The sequence below is a fragment of the Papio anubis genome, chromosome 5, assembly GCF_008728515.1.
Source record: "Papio anubis isolate 15944 chromosome 5, Panubis1.0, whole genome shotgun sequence".
Taxonomy (NCBI): domain Eukaryota; kingdom Metazoa; phylum Chordata; class Mammalia; order Primates; family Cercopithecidae; genus Papio; species Papio anubis.
The window spans coordinates 88,831,838-88,857,301 of record NC_044980.1 but is presented as its reverse complement, the minus strand read 5'-3'; the positions used below and the strand labels follow the sequence as shown (position 1 = coordinate 88,857,301).

At 37.6% G+C, this 25,464-nt stretch overlaps 1 protein-coding gene across 1 annotated transcript in view; it reads left to right on the top strand.

Moving 5' to 3' along the window:
* The window catches only part of ELL2 (elongation factor for RNA polymerase II 2), a 77,056-nt gene that overhangs the window by 1,524 nt on the left and 50,068 nt on the right, over positions 1 to 25,464 (top strand). The window contains exon 2 of the mRNA XM_003899938.4: positions 17,337 to 17,384. Coding sequence (XP_003899987.2) covers positions 17,337 to 17,384 — 48 coding nt within the window. The remainder of the gene's footprint in view (positions 1 to 17,336; positions 17,385 to 25,464) is intronic.

Here is a 25,464-nt window from a genome sequence, read left to right as displayed (position 1 = left end):
GACTCACACACACTTAGCGCTCCCCGGGAGTAAGACATCGGATTCTGAGGATGGAGGTTCACCGACGCTCTACGTACCCAAAAAAACTCCCGGCGTCTGGGGCTGACTCGGGGACGTGTAAACAGGGAACGAGCCAGAAGGTGGGGGGAGGATGCAATGCATCCCGGGCAGAGACTCGGGCCTCTCACCCCTCGTTTTCGAGAGAAGCCCATGGACACACACACCCCTCCAGTACAGAGAGAGGCTCAGATAGGCGCACGTTCACTGTAATTGCACTACAAATCCAGACGCTTTCATGTTGGAAAAAAAGTGGGAGAGAGAGGGAGGCACCGAGAAGGGACGCAGTAACCAGGGTGCATGGGGAAGCAGTTTATGGACACGCAGTACTGTGTGCCTATGAGGGAGACCGGAGTGGATACATTGCATGAGGGAGGGTTATGTCATATGGGGGAACTTGTAACGTTTTACAGGAGAAGAGAGTCGGAAGGGAAATAGAACCCACGGGGCATCTTACAAATAGCCTATTCTATCCTGAGGAACACACTCCAACCGGTCTCATAAAACAGGCACAGAGGGGCAGAAGGACACCGAGACACAGACTCACATAGTTATTCAGCTAAAAGTGGGGAAAAGAATTGACATCTGTTGAGCTCCCACTAAAGCCAGGCACTTTAAATACACAGAGCGAAGTCAGAGTCTGAGGCAGAGCGGCAGGAGAGGTGTGAACCCTGGTTCACTGGGAATGTTTTCAGAGAGCCCCCCACCCCCACCCCGACATAAGTGTGCGCACAGAGGAAGGCATTAGTTGTGCAGGCTTTGGATAGAAAATGAACTCACATGATAGGGTATTTGTAAACAGCAGTGGAGACTTTCAGAGGTGAGTGTATTGTTAGGAAGGCACTCACAGAATTGGGTGGACACATGAGTGTACGTGCTAGGACACTTGTGTTACTAACCAGAGAAGCATATGGTGAAAAACACTCACAGACTTTGTGTGGTGGGGTGAGGGGGCGTCAAGGAGGAGTGCATGCACAGGGAGAAAGGTACCTTCCTACATACAGTGAAATCTCGGGAGAAAACCTCAAGAATGGCTGGGAGAGATACAAGAAATACAAAACTGCGTGGGCCAATAGCTACTCCTAGATAGGTGCACCTGCAGTGAAGAGACCAGCATCAAACGGAGTGGGAGGCCCATTTGGGGGAAGCCAGAAACACAGGCAGAGGGACAGAAGCAGACAGTGGAGAGAAACTCAGCCTTGCAAGATGGAAAGATAAGCTTGCCTGTTCCAAGGGAAGGGCGTGGGAAGGAATGGCAGTGGGAAGAAGGTAGGTCAGGGAATGTAAAGAGAAAACCCAGAGGCCCAGAGAGAAAGAAGTCAGCAGGAGGCGGCTAGCCCCTATTGAGGAGCAGACCAGAGGAGCAGAGAAAGACTGACACACAGTGGGTGGGAAGAGGCATCTCTGGGGGGCAGTAGGTCAGCCAGCTACCTTGGGAAAACAATAGGCAAACTGTACAGTTGATTACAGCAAGATTGACAGTGTACACTTGTGGGGAAAGGGGGCAGATGAGGAGGTCCACTTGGGGAGGGAAAGTGAAGTGACAGAGACGCCCCCAGTGCCCGCTGATCTGCATGACCACTGGGGGCCCCAGAGGGGAGTGCTTTGTTTTGTTACCTTTGGATGGCCTTCATTTTTGCTTCCTATACCCTAGTGTTTTCATATTTGGAATTAAGTTTACAGTGCTCTAAAAAGCCCTGCATTTATATATCAGTAGCTTCCAGGAGACAGAAGATCAAAAATTCTTTCTCTCCCAACCCACCACTTAGTTCTTAATTTAAAAAAAAAAAAAAAAGTTTTTACTTTTTAAGAGGTACCAAAGTAGTCAGTGGCTTTATTTGCTTCTGACTGCTGCTAGTACTTCTTCCATTTCTGTGCATATACATTTATAGGTCTGGTTGGTCTCTACAGAGACAGCAAAGGGAAAGGGGGAAGACTTTTTCCAGATCTCTCTACCTTAAAGCACGGAGCCAGATAGATTGTATTGCTCCTAGGATTCCTTTTCTCCTGCGAAACTGATGGTAGAAGCAGTGGCGTGGGGGGGATGGTACATGAGCTGACCATTCTTAACCAGCTCCCGTCCTCAGGCTTCACTGTCAGCTTAGCCATGGAAACACTTTTTAAGGGGTGTGGAAAAGCAAGCAGGAATTGGAGTGAAATTGTCAACCTCAGTTGGATGAAAACTGGGAAGAAATCAAAAAAATGAGATAGATACCTTTCTGGTGACTGAATGTACCACTGGTACTTACTGCAGGCTCCATCCACATATGTGTCCTCAGTGCCCCTCCTTCTGACCCAGACAGACCAGTGCGCTCCTATGGGCACAGTAACAGTTGCTAGCAGTAGGCATCTGGCTAAGCTTTTATCCTCCAGTGGAAGGATATTAATTTGGTCTTTTTCACTTTCCATCGTTATTAGAAATAGGGCTCATGACTTTAAATTGAAGCTGCTGTTTGGGAACATGTTCACATGGATTGGCTAATTGGGAAGAGTTTTCTGGTGGTCAAACCTGTTCTCTCTTGGGGAAAATGGTTTTAATTTCTCATATAAAACTGTCCCCCACCATTCATGTATTCATATAGGAGGGTACTTGATGACAGGTAGCCTCGAAGCAGCTCTGGCCTATGTAAAGTGATGACTCTTACGCCTTCTCTTCTAATGACTAAGAGCCAGAAATTTCAACAGGTTAATTTGCTAAATTAAGCATCAGAGAATTCTTTTTTTGTCCAAATTATTTTGTCTATTGGAGTTACTCTTCTAAATTAACCCACTTTGATGTAAGGGTTCAAATTATGGCTTCAAAGAAGTGAATTTAAAAGTTTTAGGGTTATGATTTAGGCAGAACAGAGAACTTTTTTAGATATAATTGAGCAAATTTACAGAGTTCTTAGGGTTCATGGAAACAGAATATTTGATGAAAATTCTGAAATCTTGTTTTTTTTCAAATTACAATTCCTCACTGTTTCAAAAGACATAATCCTACTTGACCTTCATTATTCAGGTTTCCTATTTTTAGAGAAGTGATCTTGGGAACCTTTCTAAACAGTCAGAGGGGCATTGTGAGTCCAGCAATGAAAGTTATAGTTGGAGTAAATATCTTCTAAAAGTTGTTTTCCCACTCACGTTGAATACAGAAATGGCTTCAAGTTGATTCCAGTATCATGTTAACTGGAAAGTTATTTTCATGATTGGCAGAAAAATTTAGAGATGATAATACAGATATCTACAATATTAACCTTTTAAAATGTAGATTCATTTGAATGAGGAGAAAAGTTGCTAAATAAATAAAATCACAAATTACAACTTTATAGTCATTTTAAATTGTTATCTGTGATTGTGTGGTCTACATAAGCTCTACATATTTTAAATGAGCATATATTATTGTAATTACATATTTCTCCCAAATGGAAAACTATATTTAAAATTAAAATCCGACATTTAAAAATACATTTTAGCAAAATTCCTCAGTAATGCAGCTGGCTTTATTCTGAAGTTTGAGTAATTTATTTTTATAACAAAAACTTTATCAAAGCATTATTTTCAGATTTTGTTATTGCTGAGCCTGTCAATTTAGTTTTTAAAAAATGTTTACTCAAAGTTTCAAAGGTGGTGGCTCAAATACCATTACCATGTTTACTGAACTATTATATAAAAAGTCTAGCATAGTTGTGTTTGGGGGCAGGGGCTGCTCCTGCTCTCTCCCTGAAGATCAGAAAGCAGATGCCTTTAAGTGGGATTCTGCTAACACATTTCTCTTGTCAACTCCATTGAATTGAAATACATTTTTCTGCCTTTGTTAGTGTCTTCTAGGAAAGTGATAATGTTTTTAAAATTTGTACATATATATTGCCATTTAATTTTTCATAATTTTAGATGCTATTTACAAAGCATAAGTTCTTATTTAAGCCTCCAAAATTATTGTCCTTCATAGTAGCTCCCTTCAGTGTGTTACTTGACCTTTTGTTAAATCACTGAGTCCACAGGTCAGAGGGTAAGTGACTTCCTCGCCTTATCCTTTTCTTCTACCAGGTGAACTTTTTAGCATTTGATTCATTATAGTTTAAGACACAGAAAAGACTCATACTCTGCTGTTTTCTCTTTCTTTTTCTGCCTGCCCATATTTTGTGTGTGTTTCCAATAATCTGCCTTATAAATACAGAAGATTGTTCTTAAGCCACCACTTGAGCATCCAGACCTGCCAGCACAGCACTGCCACCACTGTTGGACATGTTTATTAAGTAAAACAGTGAGGTGTGCTTTAGCAGATTCTATTTGCTCCACTTTTAAAATGTAGCCAAGTTTAATTTAAATGAATTAATCCTACTGACTTTTAACTTAGACCCATTTTCAGTCTGTGCTTCATTTTAAAATGCTTTTTATCAAGTGAAGTCAAGTTTGTGCCCCATCCTTCAGTGTTTGGAAAGTTTATTCAAATGCCCAGTTGCTCAGTGCAAAGGAGGGTGTTCGTCCCTGAGAAAAGTAGTAGCCAGATTGCCTAAAAAGATAGACAGGGAAGCTTGGCACCCGAATTGGGAAGAGAAAGAAAGAACATATGTGAAGGATTGGAACATGTTCAAGAAAAGAATTTAAAAGGAAAGGGGCGTAGAATTCTTGGAATGACTTACAGAAAAGCTTACCAAGGACAATCACCAGATTCAGCCTTTCCATTTGCTCCATTTGCACTTGTGAAAAATTACAGAAGCTGTGCTTATAAGGCTTATTAGGTAATTGGTGATAAAGCCAGCAGAGAGAGGAAAATGATAATTTCAGCTGAACCAAGGCTAGGTCACTTTTAACAATTCGTGATGACCCTTTTCTCTGCAACAGAGAAGCTCAGGAGTCTGGCACTAGATCCAGCCCACCATTTGCTAGATTGGGCCAAATGTATTTTGGATTGTTTGAGAAAATGTCCCTAAAATGTGATATTATGGCCATCCTACATTGAAGATGAACTAAGTTTTATAATAAAACAACACGTATATAACCCAATTATCTGACTGTCCTGCATACCGCAGCTCCATACAGAATTTCCTATGACTTATGCACAAATCTCCTGCAGTTCTGGGGTAGAATATAATAAATTAATGTCCATGTATTTAGAGCCAATTAAAGCTGGAAAACATGGCATAACTTGGGTCAGGTTACTAGCAAGGATTTCTGTCTCTGTCTTTTATTTTTTATCTCCTTCCTTCTTTCCTTCCTTCCTATTTCTTTCTGTGGCAGTATTATGGCTCTTGAGAGCTATGTTGAATCTTCAAGAATAACTGGTTTAAGAGTTTCCATTAATACTTTGCCAGCAAAGACCAAAGCTGGCATTTGCATGATTTAATGCAGGATATAAGAAAAGAGAATTTTATTAATTAAGCTATAAACTCCTTGAAGATTCGTGGATAAAATTATCACCTCGAATTGACCTCTACAGTAAGGGCATTTGGCTACTGGTTTCATAGTAACTAGATTGTTGAACAAATGGGATGAGTTTCTTTTCTTTGCGGGGAATCCTATATGTTACTGGTCTAAAATCCTTGGATCTTAAAGGATTTTAGCAAGATTTTAGCAGACAGAAACTGGATGGGGACCACATCTCCAGCAGAAACAATGGCATAGGTAAGCAAAGGAGAGTGGTAGCTAGGGCAAGCTCCAAGAATTGCCATAAAGACCCTGTTCTGCTTAACATGGCGGTCAGGAGAAAAATGTAGTTGAGTTTAAGAGAGAAAAAGTAGGTCAGAGCAGATTCATTACCTTACTAAGAAGTTTGGATTTTATTCTGTGAACACTGAGTAGAAACATAAGGTAATTTGATCTGTGTTTTAGGATTATTCTGGCCCTCGTGTGCAGGATGACTATAATGTGAATCTGGAAGGAGATGGACAAGTTAGGAAGAAGTTTGTGGTACAGGCCAGAGATGACTGGAATCCACCCTAGGGTGTTGATGGGAGATGCAGGAGATGAATAGAGTCTATAGAATTTAACAAGGTATTGGCCGGGCGCGGTGGCTCATGCTTGTAATCCCAGCACTTTGGGAGGCCGAGGCGGACGAAACACGAGGTCAGGAGATCGAGACCATCCTGGCTAACACAGTGAAACCCTGTCTCTACTAAAAAACCAAAAAAAAAAAGGTAGCCGGGCGTGGTGGCGGGCGCCTGTAGTCCTAGCTACTCGAGAGGCTGAGGCAGGAGAATGGCGTAAACCCGGGAGGCGGAGCTTGCAGTGAGCCAAGATCGCGCCGCTGCACTTCTCCAGCCTGGGCGACAGAGCCAGACTCCGTCTCAAAAAAAAAAAAAAAAAATTTAGAAGCAGAATTGAATTGAGTTTTCTAGCCATTGGCACTAGGAGGAGTACCCCTGATAGAAAAAGGGAAATTGGAAGCAGATGGGAGAGTGGAGTTGGGGGTAGGGGAGATAAAGATGTGAGTGCCATTTTGGTGAACATTCACTCAGCCTTTTAATTTATAATGAGGAGACTTGGGTTTGATTAGATGTTTTATACTTGAGAAGTCTATTCAGGAGTTTGAGGCAGACAGATATATAAAACAGTGCTGTGTTGCTTAATATGTCTTATATAAACTGTTTTATTTGGATGGAAATTTTGGAGATTGTTGATGTTTTGAAGAAAGTTGAAATTCTTTGGGAAAAAATTTGGTTTTGAGCAGGGCATTTTAAATTTTGTTTGTATTTCTATAGACTTTCTTTATTGAATAACCTCTATAAATTGTGCTTAAGGCACGATAATAGAATTGTAATTTTATTTTAACATGGAAATCAGATCTTCTGTGGTTTCTGTCCCTATTGATTAATGAAACGTAAGTAACTCTATATAATGTGCCTGGATTTACATTTCAAGTTTTATTTTGAAATAACATAATTCCTAAAGGCCTTGAAGGAGTACTTTCAGTTACCTCACATTACCTCTATTTCTGTTTTGGTGTTTTGATTCCTTTATTTCTTTTTTGTTGGTAGTTCCTTATGAAAAACAAAACAAAGGAATCATGAGTGCTAGAACTTTTGCTATACATACACATTGTAATGGAATGGACTACTGTGAGCGCTTGGTTCTTGATTCAGGGAGATAACCTAGTCTGGAAGACTTTTTCACTCAACAGTGAACTTATTCAAGGGTGTAGCCAGGCTTGAACTTTCTTACAAGATTCACAGATACTTTTTAATACTTAAATATGCTTAACTAGAAACTTAAGTATTAGCATATTTTAAGATAACATTTAATATCATTGCTTTTGGCTCCATTATTAGAAACCATGATGCCTCAAGAACCAGAAAAGGTGTCCATGTAATAAAAACTCAGCTGGGTATCTTAAGATGTTTTTTCTTTAATAAAAAATTAAGAGGTAGAAGAGTTAAACTACCAAGTATTCGTTTGTTCATTCAGCAAACGTGTATTTATCTTCTGACATTTGCCAGGGATAGAACTAGGCATTGGAGATATAAAGCTGAATAAGTCATGAATGGTCCCTGCCAAGAAAGTGCTTGTCATTTTAGTAGAAGCAGGCAAATGTGAAAAAATAAACGGTATAAAGTTTGTGTTCAAGGAGATGTCTTCTTTACCTGCCATCCTCTGCTCAGCCCATTGTTTCCACCACACCCGTGAGGTTATACCTGACAAAGTCCCTGTTAAAGTCCAGTGGTCATCTCTTTGTTTCCATCTTACCAGACCTCAGCGGTATTCCATTCTCTTGACCACTTCTTCCTGTTAGAGACACATTCCTGATTTTCCTCCTACCTCTCTGCCCATTCTTTCTCATTCTCCTTTGCCTGCTTTCCTCTGTTTGGCTGGCCTCTTAATGTTGGAGCTCTGTCTCTCTTCTCTTTATCTGTTCAGTCTCCCTAGGTGAGTTCATTTAGTCCTTTGAATTTAAGTGTCATCTATATGTTAATGACTCCCAAATATTCATCTCCAGATCTATTCTTTTCTCCAGCTCCAAGTACTGATTTCCAATACACTGCCTCATCAAAGTTTAATAGACATCTCAAATCTTACATATCCAAACTGTGTTTTATACCCTTGTAGGAGTTTTTCTCAAGGGTATGGCTAATCATTGCAAGGAGAAAACTATCCTCTGACAATCAACTATTTCAATAAGTACAGACATAAAGGAAATTATAAAAGTGTTACCTGATTTTGTTATTATAAAGGATCCTCTCCTTTGTTGATGTGAGAATCCATGAGGGATCAAGTAAGATTTTTTTTTTAACTGTTATTTTAGGTTCAGGGTACATGTACAGGTTTGTTATGTAGGTAAATTGCATATCATGGGGGTTTGGTGTACAGATTATTTCATCACCCAGGTAATAAGCATAGTACCCAATAGGTAGTTTTTTTGATCCTCACCCTCCTTCCACCCTCCACCCTCAAGGTAGGCCCCTAGTGTCTGTTTTTCCCCTCTTTATGTCTATGCGTGCTCAATGTTTAGCTCTCACTTATTAATGCAAACATGTGGTATTTTTTTGTTCCTGTGTTAGTTTGCTCAGGGTAATGGCCTAAAGCTCCGTCTATGTTGCTGCAAATGACATGATCTCATTCTTTTTCATTGCTGTGTTGTATTCCATGTATATATGTACCACCTTTTCTTAATCCAGTCTACCGTTGATGGGCATTTAGGTTGTTTTCATATCTTCACTGTTTCTAAAAATAACTCATTATTTTACTCCTCAAATCTCTATCTACCTAAGTGTTCCCTATCTCAGTAAGTGGCAGAACTCTCTATCAATTGCCTAGAAATTGACTAGCAACCCTTGATTTGTCTCCTGTTTCTTGACATATTTGATCTATCAGCAAGTACTGTCAACCTTCAAAATATCCTGAATCTAACCCCAGCCATTGCTGCTATTCCAGTCCCAGTTACCATCATCTCTCCTCAGGATCACTGCCATGAACTTTGAGGTGGCCTTCAAGTTTCTACCCTTCCCCCATAATCCACAGCAGCTAGAGTGATCTTTTCAGAACATTAAGTATGATCAAGTAGTCTCCCAGTTTCAAGCCCCCTAATGGTTCCCTTTGTAAAAAATGTTTTAGATGCCACATTTTATTAATTTCTAGTTTAAAAAAAAAAAAACTCCATCTTCCAGTCTAAGCTTATTTTACCACTTCTCCTTATACTTCTGCTTTAGAGATCATGATCCCAGGAAACAAATCTTTATTTGCATTTACAGTCAGATTTGACATATAAGCTAATTATACAATTATAAAGCCCACATTAAATCTGGGGAAAAAATGGTGGGATACTATGCTTCAAGTGTTGATTGATTGATTGATTGATTGATTTAATTTTTGAGACAGAGTCTCGCTCTGTCGCCCAGGCTGGAGTGCAGTGGCACGATCTCGGCTCACTGCAAGCTCCACCTCCCGGGTTCATGCCATTCTTCTGCCTCAGCCTCCAAAGTAGCTGGGGCTACAGGCGCCCACCATCGCCCCTGGCTAATTTTTTGTATTTTTAGTAGAAATGGGGTTTCACGGTGTTAGCCAGGATAGTCTCGGTCTCCTGACCTCATGATCCGTCTGCCTCAGCCTCCCAAAGTGCTGGGATTACAGGCGTGAGCCACCATGCCTGGCCAAGTGTTGTTGATTTAAAGGCTGGTTCACAGTAACTAACTTTTTGGCTGGTTGTTTAGTTTAGATTTTTGCCTTCCATGTTCAAGAGTTATTTGAAATCCTAAAATTTAAGACAACCATATATATATGAAGATTATATATATATATGAAGATTATATATATATATATGAAGATTATATATATATATATATATATAAAGTTTGGCATGTATCAGCCACTGTTTTCTAGAAGCTATCTTTCAAAACAGGGATTGTGCTAAATAGATGTTGGTTTTGGTAATCCCTTATATTTCACTCTTTCCATGCTGTAGTGGCTAGAAAGAAATTATTCTTTACTTCATATGTTCTTTAATCTGGTTCTTCCAAATCTGTAGAAAAGGAATTTCTTTTGAATCTAGGGTAACATTGACTCACAGGGCAAAATACTAGATTGGTTTGTGAAGCTTAATGACATTCTTTTTGGCATCTAATAAAAGGTTTGAGGCAAAGAAGAAGATACCTTTTTTTAAAGTAGTTTTGGATTATTTCTAAATTTCATATCATGTATTATTCTAAGCATGTTATTGGCTTTTAATAAGAGCTACTCAGCTCTTATTTTATTTCTTCAGGATCAGCTGATGTCATGTGCTATTTTCTACTTTTAACTCCAATTTTCTTTCTTCCTCCTCTCTCTTTGCCTAGATATTTTTTTTTATTACAGTGGTTACAATATAATTATTAGATAGTCTTCTTTGGGTTCTCTATCAGATGATGTCCTAAAGAACAAAGAAAAAAGTGACTCTTGAACAAAAGAATCATTACTACCAGTCCTTAAATACTATAGAGGGAAAGAAAGATGATCTGTTTTATCCAAGTTGCATCCCAGGGAAAAGTGTGTCCACTTATTTACTTTGCAAGTAAAAACAAGTTCCCAAATTGTGTGGTATTTTCCTTTTGCCATAGTGCAAAACCAAAAAAGTGATTCTTAATTATCTAGCTTTCAGTTTCAAATTTCATATTACTATTGTTGGAGGGGGACAGGAAAGACTAACTATATAAAATCCTGAATAAGAGCACAGTTCTGAGCCCCAGGTCACTTATTAGCTGTGTAGCCTTCAGTAATTCACAGGACTTACCTGAGAAATGAGAATAATATTATCTACCCCACAAGGGTGCTTCTGAGAATTCCCAGAGGTGGTAGTAGAAATGGATAGTGCCTGACACATTGTAAACACTCAGATAGTAACTGGTTAGCTATAACTGTTTCTTTAAACAATCCACTTTAAGTACTCACTTAAACCATCACCATTTATAGAAAGTTTTTTTGTTTTGAGCAAAGTTCCAAAATTATATTTGACATTGAATTTTTTTTTTTTTTTTTTTTTTTTTGCGGTATCTTTATCATGGCTTATAATGCAGCTTAGATACAAAGGTAGATACCAAGTATTTAATAAATACTTGCTGATTGATTTCAAATAATTTAAGAATTCTCAAGAGTTAACCTTTAGTTAACTCAAAGTTCCATGATGGGTTCAAAAGGGAAACTAAAGGTATATCAAAAACATCTCTAACCGTAGAGAATAAAGTTGGAAAGATCTCTATAATATTTTTTAGGAATATTGTTATTTTCTAGACCCAGAATGCTATTTCTTGTTTGTTTATTTGTAAAACTGACGGTTGTTGATAAGGGAAAGGTAACCACACATTTAATTTGTATACATGGATAAGCAATATGTATACAATCAAGAGATGGTTATAAACTACCTTTATAGGATAAGTAACTTTTTTATTCAACTCCAAAAAGCAGCTGTGCTCTTCTCCCATCCCAAAGAAATCATGTCAGAATTAATATTAGGAAAATTAATATTTCCTAGGAAAATGACTCAGTAAATTATATATTACTTTTATAGTTCTGATATATTGTGAGGAATAGTCAGTCCCTGGAAATAAGTGTGCATAGATCTCTTTGGTCATAGAGCAATTCTTGTTGCAGTAGCATTGGCTTGTAAATGCGGATGTCAAGAGTATAACCAAACTTAAGAGCATTTTAGCATTGTCTGTACTACTATTCTGTGCTTAGGAATGCCCAACATTTCATAAGAGGTATAGAGCATAAATTCAAGGAGCTCTAAGAGCAGTGAAAGTACTAAAATTTGACAGAATCTTTTGACTGCAAACCATCACTTTTGTCAGGATTGTTGATAAATCCTGTTGTTGAAGAAGTTTCCCTAGCCAATGACAATCTGCCTTTGTGTTCTTGGTTGGAAATAGATACCAGATCACTCTCTTACTTATAGCTCAAATACTATTCCCTTAAGCCCTAAAGTAACTTGATTTTCAGAAGAGCTACTTGGTGAAAATATTTAATTAAAGCAAAAGTTGAAGCCTTACCTGAAACTCATTTCTAATGGGAATGTATTCAGCAAATGTTTAAAGATACAGTGAGTTGAGGTCATGTTTATACGATTACACTTAGGCTAAAAAAATTTTTGGATAAAAAACTAATATGCTTTAGACGTTTACTTATAATGCTATTGACTTCTAAACTTTTTCCTGGTGTCTCTCTTAATAACACAATGAGTGATCAGATGCAAAATAAGTGGTGTAGAGTTTTGTTTCTTCCTGTGGCATTTTTTAAAAACATTCAAGAGCTGTAGCCTAGTTAACATGTTCTTTTCTAAAATTGGGATTAAAATCAGTAAAGCATTTGAGGTTGTTTTAAGTATTTTTCTAGATTGCTAGATATCTTAAAAGAATTTCTGAGTGACAATGAGCTTGTTTGGATAAGTACATATAACTCTTCCATAAATGAGGGTTTTATTATATATTAAATAAAATGGTAACAAATATTTATGTATGTTCTTTCACTATACATCATCCTTAAAGGAAAAAAAAACTATTTTTTTTTTCAGTTTTTAATCAGAAACTGAACTAAATTTTACTTTAGTTTTTTTGGAAATTTTAATTACTTTATGAAATTCATTTTCCTTGGAAACAAAATGCCAAAAGAACTGAGTGAACATTTAAGGTCTTTTAAATGTTTAGCACAAGGGGGTAACACATTTCAGAGGCAAGAGAAAGAAAGAGTACTGTATTTGGCATTCAGAGGACTGGATTTAAGGCCCAACTCTGCTAATCACCAGGTCTGTGATCCTGAGTGATGTACTCTACCTTTTAGAGACTCATTATTTATTCTGTCTCTGAAATGGGGAATAATGATGCTTTCCTACCACCCAGAGCTGGTTTTAGGAGGCTCACTTGAGACAACAGATATAAAATGCTCTGTGCCATACATTAGAAAACTAGGTAAATAAAAATTATTCTTGTTGAGGAGTCAAGCTCTATAGGTAGAATTATAAACATGTCAAGAAGTCAAGTTCTAAATTCAGGGCATGAGGAAAAAAATTGTATATAGTCAAAATTATTCTTGCAAGTTTCTAAATTGTTATGAAGAATGGTACATATTGTCTTATCTGTACAACCCTGAATAGTAATCTGCATATGTGTACAATGTGTATAGTGGTATACTTCATATATAAAGAGAACATATACAAAATGATTTTACAATACTTTTTTTCTTGTTTAGCTGAGCACATAATACTTGTAAGTTACATATGCCTAAGACTCCTGTGTCATAACAATCAGGAATAAGACAACCTATGAAAAAATATACCCAATGTAGTGGAACAGTAGATGCTGGCATCTGGACAAACAGCTAATGAGATTTAACTCATAGTTACATAGTTCCAAGTTAGCAAAATGGTGGCACCAGAGTTTTGTTTGGCTAGAAACAGGTTTAACATTTTTTAATTTGGATATTTTTCCTTTGGGCATTCACTTTCCAGGTACTTACCACTCCTTGTTGCCCTACATCCATCTGTTCCAAAGACCTTTGGGTCTTTGAAGACATTGAAACATTGAGTCTTTGACTCCTGGTTTATCCAAAGGAAGGTCTCACTGAGGAAATTAATTTTGAGCTTGAATGTTAAGTAAGCAATAAGTATGGATTGGCAAAGTAGATCTTGGGAATTTATGCCAGGTTGGAAGAACATGAAAGAGTTAGAGAGGAAAGTCTTTGCAAAACAAACAAACAAAGGTTAACATAGCTGAGCTATTGTTGGGAGGAAATGGAAGATGAACTTGGTTGATTCTGGTTGATCTTGGTTGATAGCGGATGTGTTTTCTATTTAGTAGTTGGCTTTGTTTTGACAGACAGTGATAAGAACTACTGTGGGCGGACAGTGGTATATGAGAGAGGTTCTGCCGGCTATTTGAACAATTTGGAAGGACTTCAAGGAAGGGAGAAAGCCATTATCTAGTTGTGAGGTGATAAGGGTCTTGCTTTCAAAATGGAGACTAAGAACTTAATTTGAGGGAGTTTGGGGCAGAGTGGCCAGAGTTGGTGACTGGGAGCCCTGGAGCCACGTTGGCATCATCTTTCTTTGGTGTTTGATGTTCAAGCTTTCAGCATATCTTATCATTTTTCCTGGGGAATGTCTGCTGTGTCCACCATCCCCAGTTAGCTGCAGATGCAGTCATACTAATTTAGGCCTTTTTTACCACTTCCAGGGTATTTCTAAGCACCCCCCGAAATGTGCACTAGCTCACTTCTCCAGCCCTGCCCTGCCCTGATCTGTCTCTCTCCATCTATTTTGCACATGACTGAAAGAGCTTCCTTCCCCCAAAACACTTCTGTGAGCAACTCTCTTATTCAAAAAATTGAGAGAGCCTCCAACTGTTTATCAAGTTAAAGACAAGAGTACAACCCATCAGTGAGGGGTTAGGGAGGGGATTAGGGCAGGATTATTTCAGAGTGATAAACTTTTTAAACAGAGTCATCCTGAGGTCTGAAATTTAAATTATTGCCCTATTCTGTAGCAAATAGAAACTAAAAAATGAAGACACATTTTGAGGATAAGGAAAAATTAGGCAGGAATTTGCAGATCGGATCTCATCCTTGCTGTTGTATTTCAAGTGGGAAAGAAGCGTACACATACAGACCTGCCTTCTGACCATACAGTGTCCATTCCTGTCTCCTTGCTTTTTTCCTCAGGGTATTGTCTTTCCTCGGAACTTACCTTTTCTAAACTGTGATTTAAGAGCCACCTTTTCTGTAAACAATTATCTATTCTAACCTGTACTCTCCTTTTTGAGAATTCTTACTACGCTTTCCACTGCTACTTAGCCTAGTACTTAATCATTCTCAAATTTTCCCCAACTAAAAGATGAACTCTCTGGCATGAGGGATTAGGCCCCCACACTCTTAAATACCCCATTAGCAGATGTGTGTGGAACACAAGGTAGTAGAAGAAAAGCAGCATGGCAAAATAGGGAGATTGAGTCTTGGGTTCTGGTCCTGTGGGGGATAGGCACCTCTCTAAGGCCTCATCTGGATTTGGAATCCTGTGATTCTAATGGCATGTAGTATGTAAATGACTAATAGAATATGAAGTCAGGGAGAGAAGAGACTGTAAGTTAATTTTAAGGTGGTGAGCCTGGAGAACCAAGAGGATAAAAGTACCTTTGCCAGAAAAGTAAGAAAGAGATGATGGTTTGGATGGGAAGGCTAGGGATGGGGGAATTAGTTTCATGTTTGCCAGTCATTGAGATTTGCTGCCATTGTGAGTTTCTAATGCAAAATGTCCTATCAGCAGTAGTAAGTAGCAGGCTATGGAGAGGTGCCAGCTGAGGAATGGAGAAGAGATTCAGAGTTATCACTCAACAGGTGCAGTGAGCCTCCAGGATGAAGTGGATCTAGAAAAGAAAAGGAAAGGAACTTGCCTTTTGGAATGAAAGGTGTGATCAGAGAACTGGGAGGACTGCTATCTCTAAGTGCAAGAAAGAGGTAATATCCAGTGGGGATATCAGCAATTTGAAAACTAAGAAGAAGTTTGCATTTATCTGACCAAGAAGAATCAATGAACTTGATGGAGAGAGAATTTCGAATTTCAATGACGAGCTGAAGACAACCTCTGAGTTGCCAGGATTCAAGGAGGGAAGTGTAATGAGCCTCTGAGGTTATATTCAGTGCTTCTGATTTGGAGGGACATTCAGAAAGCAGGGCTGATGGAAATATTGTGAAAGCTGGAACCTGAACCTGTATAATCTCAATTGTAGGGCCACCTTACTCTTCCACATGAAGAGGGGCTCCCAAGGCCCCTGTGGGCTTGCTTTCATTACTTCAGGAAGAGTGAGTTTAGCCATGGAAAGTAGTTTGGGGGTGGCGTTTTTCCCCTTAAGAAAGTTAATGTATGTTTATATTTTTATAAAAGGCAATGAATTAGAATGAAAATCTACTAAAAAATTAGGTTTTAAAAATTCAGGTGCTGCCTTTTTATTTTTCCTTTTTAAAAAGTTCACTTCTCCCACACCAATAAATGAATTTGTTATTCAGTAGTACTTAGATTCTGCTGATAAGTCTAAAATTAAATGATCGTTTATGGTAATAGAACATTAACAGTATCCATTATAATGTTTTCTCCAAAAAGATACTTGTTTATTCATTTTTATAAATAATAATAAGATAGCTAATGTTACACTTGATTTTACATTAAGGTGGTCTGTCTTTTAAAGAAGTACTTATCTTTATTTCTTTTTCTCTTTCATTTATTATAATCCCTATTAGTAAACTTTTAAGTCTGCAGAGAAGTTTTGGGAAGCATTTGGAAGTAGTAGGTGATGTGCTGTAGCTGAGGTGAGGAACATTATTAGTGCCTCTATATTTTTATTTGGGGTAGAGATGAGACCAGAAACCACTGTTTTTGTACATTGGATTTGAATATGAAGGTGTGAGTAGTTTACAGGCTGATGTACTACCATTAAACATTACCCAAATCTGATTTCTTCATGGGTTTCTGTTGGCAATTTGGAAAAGCTTTCCCACAGAAAAATGTGCTGGTGACTATGAATACAGGAAATCATGCAAAAGACTATGGCTGACATTTACGATAACAGCTTTTCTTCCAAATGCACAACTCTATGATAAAATATTGAAGTTATCAAGAAGAAAAGGCTCATAATAAAAAACATTGATCTAGAAATTACGTTCTCCTGGTGAGAAGCATATGAGAGAACTGGTAACCTGTTTGGCTGTCTATTAAAAACAAATCTCTGATAAAATGTCAGAAAATGGAAAACAGGTTTATTCTCAAATATTTAATTTTATATTTCTAGCATCCTGTTACAGTATTGCAAAGTTCCTCCAATTATCTCTTCCCTCTTCCCGCCCCTATTAAAAATATACCAGGAAACTATGCAACAATACAGTTTTTTTAAGGTAAAATTGAATTGGTATACTAACCATTTTTTGCCAAATCATGTTGGTCAGTTTCAAAAACATGATTAGCTGCACTGCCAAAAACTGTATTTTGTTTGTGTGGTTCAGAGAGAAATGTAAATAGTGTGATATTGTTCATCCAAGGTATCTTAATATAGTAACATGCAAAAGAAAGTATATAATGAAAAGAGATTTTCACACATTATGACACTGACCAAATACATATTTTTTTCTTTCTTTCTTTCTTTTTAATAGACATGGGGGGGAGGGGTCTCACTGTGTTGCCCAGGCTGGTCTTGAACTCCTGGCCTCAAGTGATCCTCCTGCTTCAACCTCCCAAAGTGCTGGGATTAGAGGCGTGAGTCACTGTGCCTGGCCCAAATAATATAGATTTAAAGTTTAAACATTTAGTTCTGTGTCACAGTAACCAAGGTTTACCTGTTTGTTTCTTTTAATAGAATTTAATTCCTTTTCGACCTTCAATTCAGTTCCAAGGACTCCACGGGGTGAGTACTCTTCTTGATTTAACAAACAAATCTAATGTTCTTGCACGCTATTCAGCTTTTAAAATCCATTTTCAGTTGACCCTTTTATTATAATCAGCCACTCATTCTGTGAACTTTGTGACTAAATGAAAATGTCTGACATCTTTAAGATGCTTGATTTCTCTTATTTTCTTAATCTACGTTTTAAAAATTCATATATGGTTATTGATATTGACAGTGTTTTTTATCCATATCATGAATAATTGCATGTTTGAACCTTTTTATTGAAGTATAATGTACATCAAGGTATTATGTGAGTATGTTTTATCACAGCTTAACATCCATAAGGGATTATTTATTTCAGGCAAATTATGATTGTGATTGCTTTTACTATTAACAAAATTTTGCTGTGTGTGTACTTAATTTTAAGTTGTATGTACTAGGAAATGAAATATGTAAGTAGAAATTGAGTTTTTCGTATATACAGAGTAAACAAAGTTTTCTGTGTATTTTATTACTGCATTTAAAAGCACAATAAATGATAATGCCTAATAAAATGGACCTATGAATTTTGTCTTTATAATAGATGATAAAGTTTACAGGAATAGAATAAGTACTTTAAAATTATTATTATTAATATTTCATAATAATAAATAGACTCAATTATTCTTTTTGCTTCCTCATTTAAATTAATATGTATTCTATATGCCTCTATATATTAGCTATAATATGGAAATTTGTAATTTCTGTAAATGGATTTTTAGAGCTATAGAGAAAACATAAGCTGAGGGAGGAAGATTCTTGATTATTGTAAATCTGCAGACTTCTGAATTTTTGTTGTCACAAAATGCGGAAGTGTCAATTTAAATAAATAGTCTTTCTAACCTTTATAACTTGAAAACAGTTCAAGAGTCAGATTAATTACATCATTCAACACAGACCAAGAGTACTTCTAAATGTGTTGTGTAATGCTTACTTGAAGGAGATGTTTGTGTGGATGTCAGAGTTTTGCTTCTACATGACAGCTTTACAATGAAGTCCTGTTTTTCCTCTTCAGTGACTAAGTGTTCATGAATGGGATCCTAATTGGAATAAGTATTCTTCTGAATTTTGTTGTATAGCTTTATAGTAGGTAGTCATTAGCACATGCTGATTTTCTATTCAAGGGCTTAGTTCAGGTGTTTATTTAAGGCTTCTTGAGTTTTCTTGCAAATTTTAATGACATCAATAATATCTGAAGAGATGTGCCAGGGTCAGGCCTAATTCTACCAGCCCTGGAGGGCTCCATGAATTTTCACTAAAGGATTATCTAGGGAGAAGAGGGCTAGAGGAAGAGTGTAAGGTTTGAGCTGCTTTTCTCTTACTGGGAGCAGTAGGGTTCTGGGGCTGATGCTTCCCTTAATTTTTTCTGCTGGGAAACGCAAGTAAAGGATGTTTTCTAAGGAGGCATCAAGTTATGCCGAAACCCTAAATCATGGAGCACCAGTATGTGCAGACTTCCAAACTCTCCATTCTGACCCTTGCAGCTTTTAGCAGTCTAGGAGGGAGTATGGTTTTCTCTAGCATACTAGTTGCCCCTGTGCCCTAAGCAGCATTGCAAAGCAGGCAGTTTATATTTGAAACCTTAGACCACCTTTTCTAAACTTTCCTCCCTTCAGCTTTCCTGTCCCATGTGTCCAAATGCCCTCAGTTTATCTTTGCCTGCTCCACTTTCTCTTCCTACTTTATTCCTTGCCTTGATATAGTTCACTGATGGAAACAATTTAGATATAAATGACTGATAGGTTTAAATCTTAATGGGTGTTTGGATTTTAACAGATCAGCTTTTTAATCCAAGGGAATGGTAATTGGATTTGCTAGAATAGCTGAGGAGTGGAGGTACTATAGACTGAGAGCTATAGGATGTTTGATCCTACCTTGCTTATTCTAAGTCTGTCTCCTCAACCCCCCACTCTTTTCATTATTCTAACTGGGAACAAAATATATGGACTCAGCATTGTTTTAGAGCCTGCAGCTGCATTCCATCCACCCCTCCCCCCTTCTTTTTGCAGAGCTCTCCCCAACCCTTTGGGACTTAGTAAAAACAAAGAGTCATTACTGGGGAGAGAGTGGGTTGGCACAGCCCACAGGGAAGACGCAGAGCTACCAATGTGAGGGTCTTCTGTACACTGCTCCTCTGTTTTTCTCAAGAGCCATGATAATTTAACGTTGCCTTGCTATTGCTTTAAATCCTCTCTGAAGAAGTATGCTTACAGATTTTTTCCTATGTGGAATATGTTTAGGGCTTTAAATTAAAAGATTTAAATTTAAATTTTCCACAAAGGGTACTTTTCGTTAATGAGAAATTTTATTTGTCTTTTTACATCAAATGTGACTGAAAAGGTACCTTAACGGTCATGATACTGTCATATATAGGCATATTTGAAGTATAACTAAGCATTTTTAAAATATCGTTTTAAAACTGAACATGTAGTGTTAAAATCATTTTCTGTTTCCCTGATGAGACTCACGCTAAGCACTGCATCGTTATGTTCTTCCTTGTTAACTAATTATAAGTATTTTTTTCCCTCAGTTATGTCTTTAGAAGGCCAGAATTTGGGTCTTGACTGGTTAGCTTTTAAGCGTATTTGCCTCTGTGCCTGAACATGTTCTCTTAGGTTGAAGTTTTCTTCTAAATAAATGCAGACTGAAATATTAAAGTATAGCAATATGCTGCCAAAGAGTAGAAATTCTGAAAGTCATTGATTACCTGGATTTTTATTATCACAGTTGGGCAGCAGCCTTTTTGCATTAAAAATATAAATTGTGACTTTCACTGTTCATTCTACACCTGTTCCTTAATGGAAAAAGGTGCTCAGAAAGTTAGATGGTCATTGAGGGCATTTTCTGGATTCAGAAAAATGAGGAAATATCTATGGTAGCAGTTGATTCTCATTTCTAAACTCATGAATATCAGGAGGTGAGTAAATCATCCAAAATTGCTTTGCTGATTCTGAAGAGTGTAAATCAACCAATTCTCACAGTTCTAATCTATACCTAAGATACTTATAACTAAAGATTTACTAGGATTATAAATCTCTCTAGACGAGCATATTTAAACAGAAATGGTAGCCGGTAGATTCACATGGGCTACTGCATTGTGATCTTCAAGTTACAACATTCAGAGGGGTGTAATGGTATAATGCACCCAGTTTCCAAAAGCAACATTGTGAAGTAAGCTTTATAAAAATCAAGATGGTTCTATCTACTGATCTGATACTGAAAATGTGACAGGTGAAAATTTTCCACAGATGTGTTTCAGTACATTTTTAAAAACAAAACTGTATTTGCATGCTTGTTGAAAGTTTCTTGTCTAAAGACACACAGTTAATAGTGGCAATGCCATAACTACACTCTTGGTCTTCACACTGCTAGGGAGAAGTTCTTCCTGCCATACTGTAATAACAGTTGTTACTGATGCAGTTATCAACCAACGTAGTTGTTCTAAGCAATAAACTATAAACAGGTAGCCTAATCAATAAATGTGCTAATAGGCTAATTATTGTTCTGCTTGTTTCTTATTCACTGCGCAAACATTCTTTCAGCATTTACTAGTGCCAAGTGTTATGTACTTTGTGTGAAAAGATGCAGGGATGGGCATGGCATGGGCTCCACCCTCAGAGAACTCACAGTCTTAAGAAACACATAGAGACTAATACTTAGAAAATAATTCATAATGTAGGATTCATCCAGAACCCTCCACTCAGAACTTCTATGGAAATGGGGGACTGCCAGGAACAAGGCGTATTTCTCATTGGTATGAAATAGCCTTTTAAGCAAGGGTTTCAGTAGATATAAAATGTCACATCTTGGCAACAGGTTTGTAAAATTCCAGAAGACCTATTTAAGAACTGTGTGTATGCATGTGCACACACACAAAGGTAAGTGTGTGGTATGTTATAATTGAGATAAAATCTGAAATGGCAAGGTTTTCAATAGTGAATAATGCCCACATCTGCTGGCATGTAGTAGCCGTACAGAGTGGAGTTGCCTCAGGCCTCAGTGACTCATGTCCAGGGAGTGATTTCCCCAGGGCAGTGAGAAATACTGCTAACTTTGTCACAGTATATGAGATTCTAGACCTCGGTATTAACTCAGTATTTGTTATGAGAATATTGTTCTAAAATTCTTTCTAATTTAGTTATTTACTTTCAGAATCAGCAATCCCAGAGGCTTTAGAAAATAGTTTTACATAACGTAATTTTTAGAAATAATAAAATAATTATTATTTTTTGAGACAGTGTATTGCTCTCCAGGCTGAAGTTAAGTGGAGCAATCATAGCTTACTGCAGCCTTGAACTCCTGGGCTCAAGCAGTCCTCCCTCCTCAGCCTCCCAAGTAGCTAGGATTATAGATGCACAGCCATGACTGGCTAATTGTTTTTGTTGTTGTAGAGATGGGTCTCACTGTGTTGCCCAGGCTGGCCTCAAATTCCTGGCCTCAAGCAATCCTCCTGACTGGGCTTCCCAAAGACCTGGGATTACAGATTTGAAGCACCATACCGGGCCTAATTTTTAGAAATCATTTTTAAGAATTTAAGAAGAGGACTGAAAATAGAAAATATTTTCAATAAGTACCATGCAGTATCTCCTGTGAAACACTGAGTCACACACACTTTTCCCAGAATGAACAAGGAATAGCCAGCCAAACAAGTTCTAAATGTATGCCTTCTAAAAAGGCACAATGACCTTCCGAAGATGAAATTGGCATTTAACTGGTAACTTTAAAGGCTTGAATAGTGCTATAAAACTCTTTCAGTAGAGTCATTAAACAGAGGGTTGGATTTTTCTTCTTCTTTTTTTTTTTTAATCCCCAAACTCAGCAAAGCCTTCAGAGATATTTTGTTAATTATTTATTTTACTTTGTGGGGGTTGTGGAGAAGATTGGGTTTGAAAAACTAAATTATACAGTATTTGAAGTTAGTAGGCAATTTCAACCGCCTTGAAAATGCTTCCTGCAGACTGTCCTTCCCTACCCTACTTGGTTCCTGGGGAAGCAAAGATAACTATCAGCTTGAAATACGCAGCAAAGGTAAAAATAAATCCCCAGCACTGCCATTCCGTCTTAGATGATATGCCTTCCCTCCGACTTCTTTCCCTTGACGTTTTGGTTTCACTAGCCTACTGGTTTTGCCAAGGGTTGTGTTTAGTCAGTCAGCTCTGAATGTTGCCGACTAACAGCTACCTTGATACTCTCAGCTCTGAATGTAATTAATACTAGAAGAATGTTAAAATTATATTTCTTTATAATGGTAGTTCTGTTTTAATTTTTTTAATATTACAGTGGTTAACATGCATAGATACCATCTAATATTTTTGCTGAATTACAACTCTTTAGCCACATGTTAATTTACTAAGGTGTTAATAAAATAGTAAATTACCTAATTTTTAAAAATTTTTTATTTTAATATATATACACGCACACAACACATACACACACTTTTTTTTTTCTTTTTTTTCTTTTTGGAGACTGAGTCTTGCTGTGTCACCCAGGCTGGAGTGCACATTTTTAAACATCTCATTTTACCCAGGAGATGGGCTGCCCCTGGGGAACTCTGGAAACTGCATATTTTCTCACCCAATAATTGAATCATACTTTGAAGCTATTGTAAATTGACCAGCGGACCCAGCCTAGCCCACCCCTTGCCCTTGAAGAGCTCAGAATAGCAGAGGGTAGGAGGGTAACTTTGTATGTTTATGGTGCCTGAGGAAACTATCTCAAAGTACTCATGGACCATACCCTTACACAGGCCCCACTGTGAGTTACAGCAAGAGAAGCCCCCCAGAACATGAGCACAAACAGGGGTGCTCACCCTGCTCTGTCCTTCACCAAATTGCATCACCTTGGAATGCAGCCGCTGGAGCCATAACTAATATCTGAAGCTACCACAATTGCCATAAATTGTATTCTTAGCAATGAATGAAGCTTACTGCCTTCACTTAGCAAACATTTGTGAGTACACGATGTATACCAGGCACCATGATAGACAGATAGACAGTGTGTAGACAAGGTAAAATAGCCCATTTGTATTCCTGACATTATCTGTTTGTCAATAAAATTTGTCACTAATTGGCTTTGCTTTTTTGTTTCCCACCAAAAACTGAACTTGTGGAATTGAGTTACTTATATTGTAGGCAGTGTTACTTATTTAAGCTTGGAAAATAGTATTTTACCAGTTCTGTGATACTTTGTGGTCCCTTAAAGTTAACCATCCTTTACTCTGTCACCTATATTGGAGTGCAGTGGCTCAATCGTAGCTCACTGCAGCCTACTGGGTAGCTGGGACTATAGGCATGCATTACTATACTCAGCTAATTTTTTAACTTTTTGAAGAGACAAGGTCTCCCTATATTGCCCAGGCTGGTCTCCAACTCCTGGACTCAAGTGATCCTCCCACTTCAGCCTTTCAAAGTGCTGGGATTACAGGGGTGATCCACCACCCAGCCCCACCTTCTTGAGGAGTTAGAATTTCACCTTGGAGATCACTGCTGCTTATCTATAAAATTTCCCTGGAGAGCTATGATGAGGTTTGGGGACCTGGACTTAAAACACATTTTTTTCCCCCAGATTTTCTTAGGATAGCTCGATTCACTCTTATAAGAATGAAGAATATACATATGTATAGATATGTATACATTCTCTTCTCAAAAGAAGCTTATGACTTCCATCAATTTCTGGGTAACCTCTGACCTCTCTAATGTGAGAAAACTACATTGGTAAATGAGTGCCTTCAAACACATTTACAAATAATTCACAGTAAGGCAAAACTGTTTTACATAGCATAGCTTTACACATATAGATGTAGACATTCACACTACTGAAACAAAAGTTCCACAACACAGTCTTTACCCTTGCTTCATCAATGTACCCTGATATTTTCTGTTCCATTCTCTTTCATTTAAAAAGAATCCTAGTCACAATCCACTAAATTAATGCCATGACCTTCCAATGGGTCACAATCTATTATAGCTTATCAAATATGGTAGGAGATTATCAACTATTTAAAAAATTTTAGCCAGGGAGTCATGTCGTCAGATTTGCATTTTAACATGCTTCTCCAATGGCTGCCTTGACTTAGTCATTCCTTATATATGGAATTCCTTACATATGGGAGGACAAGAAGAAGAAGAAATAAGGATGGTTCTGTATTTATTACTTGAGCATTTGGTTAGGTGGTGAGGCCATTATTCAAATCTGAAATAGATGAAAGAGCAGGTTGAGAAGGAGACATGGGGTGTGTTTGGTTTGGAACATGTTATCCATGAGGTGTTCAGGTTACACTCCAATCCTCATTCTGTCAGAATGGAGCTGCCCAGGGGGTATTCCCATTGGAGAATTGGAACAAAAGGATTTTCAAAAGCAACTCCAAAGGACTACTGGCTTTAATTATACCTGGAACTCTAGTCGTGAGAAGAAAGAAAAGGTTGATTTACAGATGAAATTCTGATGTGAAGCCCTATTTAAAGAGTAATTTTTTTCCTAGCTGTTAAAGAATACTGGTTTACATATGAATACTGAAAGCATGAGTATTGTTACTTTTAATTACTAACATTTAGGGAATTTGAAGCTCCTTTTGTTAAATTGTGCCCATACTAATTAAGAACAATGACGAGCTAATAGAGATTAAGTGTGATATATTCATTTAGTGTAAGAGTATACAACAGTGAAAAGCAGTAACTTATAACTCTAAGCAGGCAGAAGAATACATATGGTATGATGCTGTTTTTATAAAGTTTAATAACAGGAATAATCACACAATCTATTGGTAGGTTTACATATGTGATAAAATTATTAAAAACCAAAAAAGGGATGACAATTATGAAAATGAGAACAGTGGTTACACCCAAAGGGAAAGGCAGGCAGAGGGAAAAGGAGAGGAGGATGGGTGGATGTGTTATTGCTCACATTCTTGTTCTTGAATGGTGAGTTTACAAGTTCTCATTATGACATTGAACTTCATAACGATCAAGCTATACTTACTTTGCAGAAACAAATATGTTAAAGTTTGTTCTCATTATCATTAAAGATAATTTGTCATCTTTATGGGTTAAATAAGAAAAAC